This window comes from Zootoca vivipara, chromosome Z1, assembly GCF_965207765.1.
Source record: "Zootoca vivipara chromosome Z1, rZooViv2.hap1.1, whole genome shotgun sequence".
Classification (NCBI taxonomy): Eukaryota; Metazoa; Chordata; class Lepidosauria; order Squamata; family Lacertidae; genus Zootoca; species Zootoca vivipara.
In genome coordinates this window covers 17,838,467-17,851,842 of record NC_142583.1, presented here as the reverse complement: position 1 = coordinate 17,851,842, position 13,376 = coordinate 17,838,467, and the positions used below count along the sequence as shown (strand labels likewise).

Here is a 13,376-nt window from a genome sequence, read left to right as displayed (position 1 = left end):
TGCCCCTGGGCAATAGGGACAACTCCTTGTTTGTTTGTTGTTAATTATTATTATTTTGCGCCACCTTGCACTGCCCTCAAGACCTGTTTGGGAAAAGGAAGCAGGTGGCTCGATGGACCTTCTTGCCGCTCTCACACGCTAGGGTCTGCTCAAAAGGCTGGCTGGAAAGAATGACATTTACTTATTGCAATTACACCCGCAAGTTATCATTATCTATGTCGTTAGCGGTTCTCTTTTCTTTTAATAATTAGTAAGCTGCCTTGAGCCCATCAAGGAAAAAGGTGGGGTATATATGTAACCACCATCATAATAACAGTTAGCATAGAATGGGTTGGGCTAGAGCCATGGTTCCCAACATGGGACAATTTTATTTTTAAGGGGGGCAATTCGAGAATGAGTTATTAAGCAGTTCATGGCCTTTTAGGCTTCCTCCACGTGAATAGGAGTTCACTTTTTGAATAATAAGAATTATATGTCATGGAGGGGGGCAATCAGGATTTTAAGATGCTTAGGTGACGCAGGTGGCACTGTGGGTTAAACCACAGAGCCTAGGGCTTGCCGATCAGAAGGTTGGCAGTTCGAATCCCTGCGACGGGGTGAGCTCTCCTTGCTTGGTCCCAGCTCCTGCCAACTTAGCAGTTTGAAAGCACGTCAAAGTGCAAGTAGATAAATAGGTACCGCTCCTGCGGGAAGGTAAACGGCGTTTCCGTGCGCTGCTCTGGTTCGCCAGAAGTGGCTTTGTCGTGCTGGCCACATGACCTGGAAGCTGTATGCCGGCTCCCTTGGCCAATAAAGCGAGATGAGCGCCGCAACCCCAGAGTCGGTCACGACTGGACCTAATGGTCAGGGGTCCCTTTACCTTTACCTTAGGTGGGGCATGGCCAAAAAATAAAAAAAGTTTGGGAACCACTTGGCTAAAGGACCCTTGTGGTCCCTTCTAACGTACCCCAGAAGGCAAGGCAAAAACAAGCCTTCCCTGAAGCGCTCTCGGAAGGGGGAGCCTCGACGCCGGTGGCCCAGAGTCTCCGGCGGGGAGAGGAGGAGCAGGAGGGGCCCTGGATTGCCGTCCCCGCCTTCTCCCTCCTCAGGGGGCGCCTTCGGGTGGGCAGCGAAGGCGGCGGCGCCGTCGGAGTCGCCCGAGGGTCGGCCATGGGCCCGGACGCGTGGCTGCGCTGCCTGGTGCTGGGCTGCTGCTGCCTGGCCGGGCGCTGGGGCGGCGTCGGCGTGGCGCAGAGGCTGGCGTCGGCGGGGGCCGCACTGGGCGGCGGCGAGTATTGCCACGGCTGGGTGGACGCGCGCGGCGCCTACTCGGCGGGCTTCGCGTGCCCCGAGCGCTTCGACGCGCCCGACGCCGCCATCTGCTGCGGCTCGTGCGCCCTGCGCTACTGCTGCGCCGACGCCGGCGCGCGACTCGAGCAGGGCGGCTGCACCAACGACCCGTTGCAAGCGGAGCAGCCGACCGGGAGCGCCCGTGAGTGTTGGCAAGGACCCCCCCCCGGGCGGGAAGGGAGGAGTGGGGTTGGGTTGCGGGGAAAAGAAGCGGGTCCCGGTGGCGTGGAAACGCGGACTCGACGTGTGGAGTTGGAAGGGGCGCCCTGGGTGGCATCTAGTCCACCCCCGTGAAAGGCAGGACTGAATGCAGAGTTGGAAGGGATCCCGAGAGTCATCTAGTCGGAACCCTCTGTGATTGCAGGAATCAATGTGATGTGGGGTTGGAAGGGAGCCCCAAGGGATGTCTCCTCCTGCCCTCTGCAGTGCAAGGATTTCAACTAGATCATCCATGACAGATGGCCATCCAACCTCAGCTTAAAAGCCTTCAAGGAAGCAGAGCCCATCACCTCCCAAGAGAGGCCTTTCTACTGTCAAAGGGCTCATACTGTCCAAGAGTTACTTCTAATGTTTAGTTTGAATCTCCTTTCTTATAAATTGAAGTCCTTGGTTGCTAGCATCCAAAGCAGGAGAAAACAGGCTTGTTCCGACCTCCATGGGGCAGCCATTTAGATATTGTAAGATGGCTGTTGTATCTCCTCGCAGTCCAATGGACTCCTCTGCAAATGGCCCTTTCGATTTTGCCCTGAAGGCTGTGTGGAACCACAAGCACCTTCAGGGAGAGCAGGCAGCTGATGCTTGTATTTTACTTGGGCATAAATTTCTGTGGAACTTAGTGCGAAGAAAGTGGGCGCAGGTTGACAGCCTTAAATGTTTCTCCTGTATGGGTCCCCACCGCATGCCTTGATGAAAGGAAAATTGCTGGGCTAAATTTGTTTTTCACGCCAAGCCCTGAGAGTGGCTGCTGAGAAGTCTTGGACTTTATTCCCAAGAGAGTTTGGGTAGCATTGAAATCTGCCTGTCTTCCTGGAGAGCATTCTAGCAATTGTTGCAGCGTAATCTTAAGAAAACCCTGACGCTTTTTTTTCTAGCAAAAAGCTCACTATGGTGTTTCAGAAAGCCGCTACATTGCATAGTTCTTGGTGCTGAGCTATTTTTTCTTTAATTAAATTTTAGGACTGTTTAATTATATGAATTCATTGTAAAAGTTTTTATGTCTTTTAACTCTGTCCAGAAGTGGAGGGCATTTGCGACCTATCCTAGGAGGTCAGGATCTGCTCCGAATCAGATGCATAGCTGTCAAGTTCTCCCTTTTTTAAAGGGAAATTCCCTTATGCCGAATAGGATTCCTCACGAGAAAAGGGAAAACTTGACAGCTATGATCAGATGTGGGGTCATGTGTGGCACTGCTATTTTCACCAATTATTAAGGGACAAAGGCTGCAATTCTGTGTGCACTTACGGAAGAGTATGCCCCATTGGACACAGTGGGACTTCTGAGTAAACTTGCACACAATTGTGCTCAAAATGTTATTCACCAGCCAAGCAGGTGGACTTTTGTGGTAAATCCACAAAAATATAAAGTCCGACAAGCATTCTTTCCCTTCTATTTCATGCTTTTAATCAGCTGAGAAAGGATCAGAGTCGCAGATAAATAACAGAGCTCATGGGCGATGCTTAGGAGAACTTTACTAACTCCCTAGACTTTTAAAAAATGGGTACAAAGCAGGCCTTTCCTGGGACACAAACATATTACAGAGAGATCACTACCTTTCTTGTTCAGGTACATAGTAAGGACTTACAGGTACTACTTTCAAAGCTGCTGCCTTGGGAAGTAAGTACTTGGATTAGAAAACCTTCAGCCCATCATAAACTTTGCTGCTGTTCAGTTCAGGAAAGCAACTTCAATAAAATAAAATAGAATCCCTTTAAACCCCACCCAAAATATACTGCAGTAAAAGACTACAACATTACTGCAACTTTTATCTTTCCTTTTTGTTTTCCTAGATCTTCAGAATTGACCACTGGGTAAATAGGAAAGTATTCAGGTGACAGGTATTGTGAATACCAGGTGCTGGAAACCACAGAAGAACAGGATGTTGGACTAGGTGGGCCATTGGCCTGATCCTGCAGGCTGTTCTTAGGTTCAATGTTCCCCAAAGCACATTGTTGATGTTTTTTGGGGGGGAGAAACAATTGCCCCACCTAATTTGAAAAGAGACTCCCAAGCACAAAACACTAAAATATATTTAGAACAGTCCCTACAGAAATCACAAATATTGACATCATATCTTAAGCTCCCATAACAAGTAATTGTGCACAAGGCTGTAACCTTAACGTTCAAAAGAGCAGAATTGCTCTACTATCCCTTTTGGAGTCAGGATCCCTGTCGTGTCAGTGCACCTGGCTGCCCCGTTTTCTTCATCTTGGAAAAAAACAAATTCAAGAAGTTTGCAAATACATCCAGCAAATTATTTGCAGCCAAATTCGGGGCATCTTTCCTCCGACTTCCTATGAATTCGTTGGGACTTATTCCCAAGTTTAAGTGTGCCTAGGTTTGCAGCTCTGTTCACCAGTCCCACTGAGTTCAGCAGTGGTCAGGACTGCAGACTTCACCCTGCAACAAAATCTTTATTTCACTGTCTTCATAAAAAGGCATTCTAGAGCTCTGGAACTGTAGTGTTATGGGTTTAAGACATTTCCAGTTTTGGAATTTAGGTGTTCATTTCATATAAAGGAGGGGGAAATTGATGGAAACCAAAAGCACTTCCTTCACCCTTGAAAATAAGAGAACTATCCCAGGTTGTCTAGTGCAGTACTGTACTTTTCTTAGGACCATCTAAAAATAATAACCACAAGCGGTGAGATAGACTTGTGAATTTCACAAAAGTTTTTCTCAGGGTCAGTGTTAAACAGAAAGGAGAGGAAATGGGGAGCAAAGAAAAAGGAAGCATTTTCTAGACAAAGTAGTTTAAGACATGCCAAGTGGAAAAAAATATTGTTGGAAATAGTTACTTTTCTAACAACAAGCAACTTTCAAGTAGTGAAAGTTTCCTGGATGGAAATACAGGGTTAGAGTGGCTTGAACTAACTGAGGAATTCTAGTTGAGGGTGGTATCATTGATAGCAAACTTTCCAGTGAGATTTTTCTTCCATGTGTAGAAAGTAGAGGCTGACTAGAAAAAAATGGATTAGTGCAGGAATTGATTAAGGTCTGAGTAAGAACAATTTAGATGCTTGCAGTTAGAATTTTAGCTGGGGTTGGATCCAGAGTTTGTTGAACGTAGGCATCATCAAAATCAATCGGACATGCTCATCTTAGCTTAAATTATGACCCATTGATTTAATTGGAAACGAAGTGGAACTAATTTAGTCTGGCTCCAACCCATTAGTGAGTGACCCAGAGAATTAGTGTCAGGTATGCTATTAAGACTGATTATTGTCCCATAATCTTTGTGAAGCCCTTTGTTCTTTTGAAGAAAATGGAAGCAATGATTTTCTAAATGCATAAAGCCTGGCTATATTTTGTTCATAATTTATTTTTCCTGTCTTGCTCAGAACCAGTCTATGTGCCGTTCCTGATCGTCGGATCGATATTCCTCGCCTTCGTTTTCGTGGGCTCCTTTGTCGCCGTTTATTGCTGCACGTGTTTAAGGCCGAAGCAAACGTCGCCGCAGCCGATCCGGTTTTCTCTCCGAAGCTACCAGATGGAGACTTTGCCAATGATCCTGACCTCGACTAGCTTAAGGACTCCATCAAGACAATCCAGCAGTGCCGCCAGCTCAAGTTGCACGACCGGCTCTCTCGGCAGGTTTTCATTTGCCAGGCCAGAGTCTGGCTGTACAGCGGCATCTTCACCCCCACCTTACACACCAGGCTGCTTGCAAATGGGCCACTCGGTCAGCCTCTCTCAGCCCTCTGGGTTTTTGGTATCGGGACCATATTTTTCCTATCCGCTGGACTCTGAGCCGCCTCTAACTGGGAAGAGCGTTCCGGAAACTTAGCCACAGCTGAGCGAAGTGTTCAAAACAATGCTTCCGCTAAGAAGCACAATGGACTCCTGCGTTACGTGGTTTTCATTGTGGTGTTCTCTGCTTATGGAACTGGAAATCACGTGAATGGGTGAGTTACCCTTTAGAAAAAGTGTCAATTATTGCAGGAATTTTCGTTTGGTAAAAAGTACTGGTCTAAAACACGTTGGACTTGTTGGAATAAAATGCACATTCCCAACTGATATCAATTTGGAGCATATCTGCATTCAGAAAGTGCCACCTGACCAAAGTGTGTCATTGTGTGAGTAAAGCTGCACATTCCTGCCTTGCAGGGGGTGGATTAGATGATCCTCAGGGTCCCTTCCAACTCTACAATTCTATGATTTTTGTGATCTAATATAAGCAGAGTTCTGGCAGATACAAGGAAAAGACATTAAACAACCACATTGTTTGGATAATTTATTTAGGCGATGAGTAGCATTAGTGATGGTTTTAATGTGAACTTTAAACATATCAGTTCCAGATAGTGGGATATCTGACTGGATCATGCCCTGTGTTTTGTGTGTGTTTTAAATATAGGCTTACCTAAAAAAAAACAACCCACCAGAATTAGTATCACTTATTATAAAGGGAATAGTTTTATTCATAGATATTGGAAGATCATGTCACTAAAAGAAGAAACTATAAAATGAAAGACAATTAATGGTTATAAGCCCTATTTTTTAAAAAAGGGTATCTTAACACCGAGTTAAAGACACTAACCAATGCCAACATTTGTTGGGCCAGGAAAAAAGTGATGTTTTGAATGTGTGATAGCATAGACAGTTGGGCTAGGACAGTTTCACATGTGACAAGATTGCTGGGTATTTCACCAATAAGCAAGCTTTAACTAAGAGTTTGTACAAAATTTCTCTCAGTCAAGAGGATAAGTTGTAATAACATCTAAAAGCTATACAGTAATTTCACACATTTGCAGCGTATAAAACATTAAAATGCCCGAAGTAGCCTTGTGTATTTATTGAGTTTTGTCCTGTGACTTGGAAGACAAAGCTGGGTAAATAAAAGTTTTATTTTGTAAAATCTGCACTATCTAAAATAATGTTTAAGAACTGTAACTTAAAAATGTATTGACAAGCTTGACAATGTTTTGTAGTCACAGGTTTTCTCCCAATAAAATGCTCCACGGCTGAAACAATATTTTGGTTGTCCAATATGTTTATGTTTTGAATTAATGGAAACATGGGGTGGAATTCAGATTCTCGCTAGGGAGCTGCTTCCTCTGATGGAGCAATGTCGCCTCTCCTCCCCTTGTGAGCTGTTTTGGGTGGTTCTCCTGACCCCCACAGAGCTGTTTAGGGAGCTTGTGGGGAGGAGGGAAACCCCCATTGCACTAGTAGGACTCATTCTGCTGGCTCCCACTAGCATAACTAGTTTAAAAAGGTAAAGGTAAAGGGGCCCCTGACCATCAGGTCCAGTCGTGTCTGACTCTGGGGTTGCGGCGCTCATCTCGCTCTATAGGCCAAGGGAGCCAGCGTTTGTCCGCAGACAGCTTCCGGGTCATCTGGCCAGCATGACAAAGCTGCTTCTGGCGAACCAGAGCAGCGCACGGAAACGCCGTTTACCTTCCCGCCGGAGCGGTCCCTATTTATCTACTTGCACTTTGATGTGCTTTTGAACTGCTAGGTGGGCAGGAGCTGGGACCGAGCAATGGGAGCTCACCCCATTGCAGGGATTACGAACCACCGACCTTCTGATCAGCAAGCCCTAGACTGTGGTTTAACCCACAGCGCCACCTGGGTCCCCCTAGCATAACCAGTTTACTTTCCTACAATTGCTTATATTTCTGAATTGGCAAAATGGCATGTAAGACTGCTGCATTTATTGGCTTGCTGAGAGTACATGAAAACTTTTGCACAACTTAAAACGGTCAGAAATCAAAATTAACAGGCATGTAAACTATTTACACTGGGGGTGGCTGACCTTTACCCCCCCGAAGTTCCTAGGCTGCAGCTCCCATCATCCCTGACCCCCTGGCCATGCCGGCTGGAGAACTGCAGCTTTGCCACCTCTTGTGCTGCATCTTAATTTTAAGAAATCTTTTGTTATTTTTAAATTTTATATCCTGCCTTTTCCTCCCAAAGGAGCCCAGGTAAAGCAATGTGTTTTTAATTTAAGAATGTATGTGGAAGCAAGCTCCGTTATAACAAATGTGACGGAGTTTTGTCCAAATTAAACTGCAAACGTTGTTGTGTTCTGCTGCGTTTTTGAATACACCTCTGAATCTATTGAGTAGCCAATTAAAGCAAAGATTTCCTGTTTTTAATGCCAATAATAATAATTTATTATTATTTATACCCCACCCATCTGGCTGGGTTTGCCCAGCCACTCTGGGCTGTTTCCAACAGAATATTAAAAACACAACAAAACACCAAACATTAAAAACTTCCCTAAACAGGGTTGCCTTCAGATCTTTTCTAAAAGTCAGGTAGTTGTTTATTTCCTTGACATATGGTGGGAGGGCAATCCACAGGGTGGGTGCCACTACTGAGAAGGCCCTCTGTCTGGTTCCCTGTAACTCCACTTCTCGCAGTAAGGGAACTGCCAGAAGGCCCTTGGTGCTGGACCTCAGTGTCTGGGCTGTATGATGGGGGTTGAGATGCAGAAATATAGGGTGGTTTTACTCAAAGTAGACCCATTGAAATCAAGGAACATGACTAAGTTAGGCCTGTTAATCTCCGTAGGTCTGCTGTGAGTAAAGCATAGTTGAATACCAAACATAACAAGGAAATGGGTGAAACATACCCACATTTCTGCACTGAACTGATAACGTTTTTTCAATTCTAGCTACTTAAATTCAGTGTGCCTGAAGTAGTTTGGCATTTCCATTTCCCCGTGTGTAAATATAGGGCTGAGCATGACCCAGATGTTGTTGTTTGTGCCGTTGGTTTTTTCTCGCCTGTGGGAAATGTGCTGTGATGCAGACTCCAGCTGCATCAGCTAGTGAGGAGAGGACTCAATCCTGCTGGGTGCTGCTTCGAAGGGAATGAACTGTCAAAGCAGACCCTCCCCACTCCACAGGTCAACTTTGATAGATGGGCAGGATCTCCCACTTAACAGTCACCTCGTAGCATCATGGCACCAGATGATGGACAAGTATCAGAGCTGGCCAGTGGGTTTTGAAGGAATTTAAAGGTGAGGCCTGCTGGACCAAGAAACTTCCCCATCCCTGGCTTAACCAAAAAACGAACAAACATGTCTCATTTCCTTTAGCCCTCAGTCTGATCAAGAATAAACACACACCACTATGTAGAGCTGGGGAACCCAGTGCCCCAAGAGGATTTCTACGGCCTTTCCTTCCTCCAGCAGTTCCTGATATTTCCTGCAAAGTTGTCCCCGAGGGTCAGGTGACCCTTAAAAGCGACATGTCAAGCGGCGAAGGTAGATGTGTTTGTTTGGGGGGAAGGAGCAGAAGCTGGAGAAGGTCCTTCAGAAGTGTCTTGCATGCTTCTTCTACAAGGTTCCTCTGGATTTTTACTTGCATTTCAGATAAGCTTCCGTGTCTGACATGCAAAAGAAGAGCTTTAATTTGACCCAGGATTCAGCTCTAGATCTTTTCCAATACCAGTTTTGGAAGGTAAACGCCTGTGAGCAAAGGGAAATGGCATCAGCACTGATCAAGCACGGGTCTTCTTGCACGAATGGCGTTATTAACAACAGGACTTTTCACTCAAGAGTCTGGATTTGAGCATTGACACTCCCCCCATTTATTATTATTATTATTATTATTATTATTATTATTATTATTATTATTATTATTATTGATTTTCAACAAATATAAACACAACAAAGAAGTTGTGTTTCCTGGAAGAGATGATCAATTTATCAAGTCCCGCCCAAACCTGGTTTGTAAACTCATTGGATGCCAGTCATTGGAATGTTCATTGGATAATTTCAGAAAAGTGTACTGAATTTCAACGAAGTCCTCCACATCACATTTGCTTTTCAGAGCATCCCACCACTTTAAAAAAGTTTCCTTGTATTGTAAATTGAGCTGGTCTTCTTTGAATATTGTCTATAAACCCAGATTTGGACTACACTGGAAATGTTGATTTGTAATATTGCTTGCTTCTGCAGATACTCTGTCCCAGAATGACCATGCATGTTCACATAAACCACATGTGGAATGTTCTGCCAACTGTTACACCGTCTCCAACACATTGGCGAGGATTTTTTGTTAATGTACCTGTATCTTAACAGTGTTAAATGCCATCTATATATTAACTTACAAGAATTCCCCCTTATATGGGTAGACACTGATCTTAGAGCTGTGACACTTCTTTTAGAAACAAATCTCAACTACCCAGTCCTATACCAGAACTGGACAAAGAGTTGTTACAACAAGGTGAACTTAGTGCTATACCATTGAACCCTCACAAACTGTGTCTTAATAGTTAAGGATTGCAGTTGCTGAGCGTCAATCATGAAACAAATCCTGAAATTCTCAATGAGTTGTTCACCTGTGGGCTTGGCCATAGAAGATGCTTGAGAGCCATAGAAGATACCTGGGAGGATTTTATTTTTACTTTGAGTAAAAGCAAATCAAAAACCAAGCTGTTGTTACTTGAGAGCATTTTGCTGCTGCTATATAACCAGCTTTGGATTTTAGCAGATTTAGACCAAAGCAATGCTCGGTTCATGACATTCCTAATATTGGGTGATATCTAACAGTGTCCGAGACGGACGAAGAAAGAAGTTTCATAACCTGTCCGCCGTCTCTTCTCCATATCTGGCTCAAATTTGGACTCGGGTGCCTGTGCAGACCGATCTCTTCTGCTTCTTCCTTTCTACTTAAAGGAGAGTGAGGTTTTGGGCCCCTGTGGCAATGGGCCTGGCCTGGGGGACTACAGATGCCAACTTGAATAAAATATGGGGGGGCAGGTAAGCTCGGCCCCACATAATTGATCACATGACACGGCACACCCGCACATACCCCATTTGAATGGCAATGCCCGTCAACTTGGGGAGGAGGGCTCAAATACTTTATTGGGGGGCTGAAGGGACCTTGGTCCTTAGGAGTTGGCTCCAATGTGGGGGGCAAGGGTCCTACTTCGCTCATGCCCAGGGTCCTTGGGGTTTATTCCTGTCTCCGTGGGAATAGCGTTCCTCAAAGCAGGGCGAAGAGAAGGCACCCCACTTGTGAAAGGTGATGTCTGTGTGGCTTCATGAGCTGAACCACCCCACCCACTTTATCCCTGATGGGAGCGTCAGGTTAGATCAGGGGTAGGCAACCTAAGGCCCGTGGGCCGGGTGTGGCCCAATCGCCTTCTCAATCCGGCCCACGGATGGTCCGGGAATCAGCGTGTTTTTACATGAGTAGAATGTGTCCTTTTATTTAAAATGCATCTCTGGGTTATTTGTGGGGCATAGGAATTCGTTCATATTTTTTTCCAAAATGTAGTCTCCCCCCCCCCGGTCTGAGGGACGGTGGACCGGCCCACGGCTGAAAAAGGTTGCTGACCCCTGGGTTAGATCCCCAATGGCCTCCTCATTCAGCCACTTCAGGAACTTGGGGGGGGGGTAAGGCTGCCCATCTCAAAAGAAACCAGGCAGGGCATTTCAGAGCTGGCCTTGATGTAGGTCAGGCACCCCCAAACTTCGGCCCTCCAGATGTTTTGGACTACAATTTCCATCTTCCCCGACCACTGGTCCTGTTAGCTAGGGATCATGGGAGTTGTAGGACAAAACATCTGGAGGGCCGCAGTTTGGGGACACCTGGTGTAGGTGCTCCCCTCACCAGTTCCTTTTCTCAAGACAAATCAAAGATGGCAGCCACAGATGCCTCCAGGGCGGGTTCCACTCATGAACTCCCTCCCTTGGCCTCAGTGAGGGATACAATGTGGAGGCTGGGCCAGGAGACATGCCACCTTCCTTCTGACCAGGAAGTTGATGTTTAATTTGCTCCTTGTTGGACAGCCAAACACTGCTGGGTTCTCTGCTCCTTTCAGCAGCCACGCTCTTTAAAAATTGCTGTGGTACCCAGAGCACAGCATCAAGTGGGCAAATGGGAGAATCCAGATAAAAGAGCTCGGCTTCAAAGAGCAGTCCCCAGTAAGCAGAGTAATGACTCGGGGTGGAGTGGTCTTTGGAAACTCAAACATTGTAATTTTTTAAGCACATGTGGGGGGGAAACCCCAACTCAACAGAACACCAGCTAGATCGCTTGTATCTTCCAGGGTGCGTTAGACCAGTCAGGCAAAAGCAAGTTGCGGTTACCAATCAATTGTAGTAAGTGGTTTGCTGTTTTCAGCGGGGCTTGTACTGCATACTGGTAGAGTTTGGAATTAGCACTTGGTGATCAGCTTATTCAAAAATGCAGGAAAGCCAGGAATGGCTCTGACGGATAATTTTGTTCAAACTTGGTACCTGTTTATCTGTTGTGCAGCTCCAGTAAGAACTTTCTTTCTGGAGGGGCACTTTCATAGCCAGGATAAGCTCCAATGTTTACATTGTATTGCACTAATGTAGGACTGTGGAGACATTGTAGTTACTCATTTTTTTATTTACTTCATTGCCTAAAGGAATATGCATACTATTTTTATTTAGAATATATATCCATTTGTATTTTACTTTTATAACAGCACTGACTTTTTAATGCTGTAGCTTGTTTTTTTCTTATCTCTCCTAAATGTTGGTTTCTGATTATTGTTTTACACTGGTAGTTCATGATGCATGCTTTTAAAAGTCTACATATTCTTAGGCAAATAGGGTTCATGTGTAATAAATCATCCTTTGGCTATCAAGCTGAGTTATATTTTAAAATTTTGTCTTCATTATACTGACTCTTCTGTGAGTGTCTTCACTGAACAATGTTCTTCAGGTTTCTAATTATTTAGTAAAAATTACACAGTGGCACGTTAGTTAACTAAGGGACATCAAAACTAAGCTTTTATCGAGAGGATTTTAACTGCTCAAAATCGGACTAATGGAGTGTGCTTCTTGGAGAGGGTTGCATTTAAGATGCGGACAACGCTTCAGAGTTTATTCAATGGCAAGGTTTATTTTTGAACAATTAGAAGACAAAACATTTAAAATATGCAGTTCAAAACATGCACATTCACAAAAGGCCAATGACATGTAACACTGCATAGAACTGAATATATTAATAAATTTAATAACGTTATAAAACAGTGCATTTGACATCCATTTAAAACAAAACCTGAGAAAAACTACCATAAACACGGAGTCAAAATCTCTCCATTCATGCAGCTTCACAAATTCCACAGTAGTTTCAGCAGTAATGGTTCAGTGGAGCTGGAAAGTCCTACTTTGCTTTGAATGCAGTCTTTTTGATACAGTGCCTTTCAAGACAGCATGGAAATCAAGTTGCAGTAGAAAACTAATATTGATGTATTATGGCTTCAATTGTAGAACAAGAAAAAACACGGAAACATGATTTTGCTTTTACACATTCGGGCCACATTTTCGTAGTTACAAAATATTAGAAGGGATGCAAAAGTCTGTGTTGGAACAACCTATAAAACACAAGAAGACCCGACCGCCTCTTTTTACTGCCCTCTTACTGTTTGAGTAGTGTAATTAGTTTAGTGGGCTGTGCGCAAATTTTAGAATGCTACCCTTGGTCAACTTGTGTATGATTTTCCGAGTTCACATTCAGTACTAATAAAGGGAAGTTGTTAATTCAGTTGTTGATCCAACACTTGCTTTTGCTTACCAATACACACACGGTTTGATGCATGTTTGAACTGAAGGGGAAAGAAACAATGAGCTTTACAGCAAAAACATGCATCAGCTCGGATTCACACTGTGACATTTTAACTCATGCAGACAGATTGATAAAACTTACTAGAACGACACCTGTTTTTTGCACAATACATGAATGGGCAGAAAAAGAGGGGAGCTAAATACCTGGTCCAAGACTCTAAGCAAACAATTCAAAATTAATTAATTGATGAAAACAGATGTCTTCCCATGTGAGACAGTGCAACAGGAATCTTTCACCATTGCATTTGTTTAAATATTTTCTCTATTTTTTATA

General features: G+C 44.5%; 1 protein-coding gene across 1 annotated transcript; it reads left to right on the top strand.

Moving 5' to 3' along the window:
• Window positions 1–1,149: 1,149 nt before the first annotated feature.
• SHISA3 (shisa family member 3) lies at window positions 1,150–6,503 on the top strand. The gene is made up of 2 exons (XM_088661165.1): window positions 1,150–1,471; window positions 4,887–6,503. Exons 1-2 carry the CDS (start codon window positions 1,150–1,152, stop codon window positions 5,330–5,332), a joined length of 768 nt encoding a protein of 255 aa, XP_088517291.1. The 3' UTR covers window positions 5,333–6,503.
• Window positions 6,504–13,376: the final 6,873 nt, after the last annotated feature.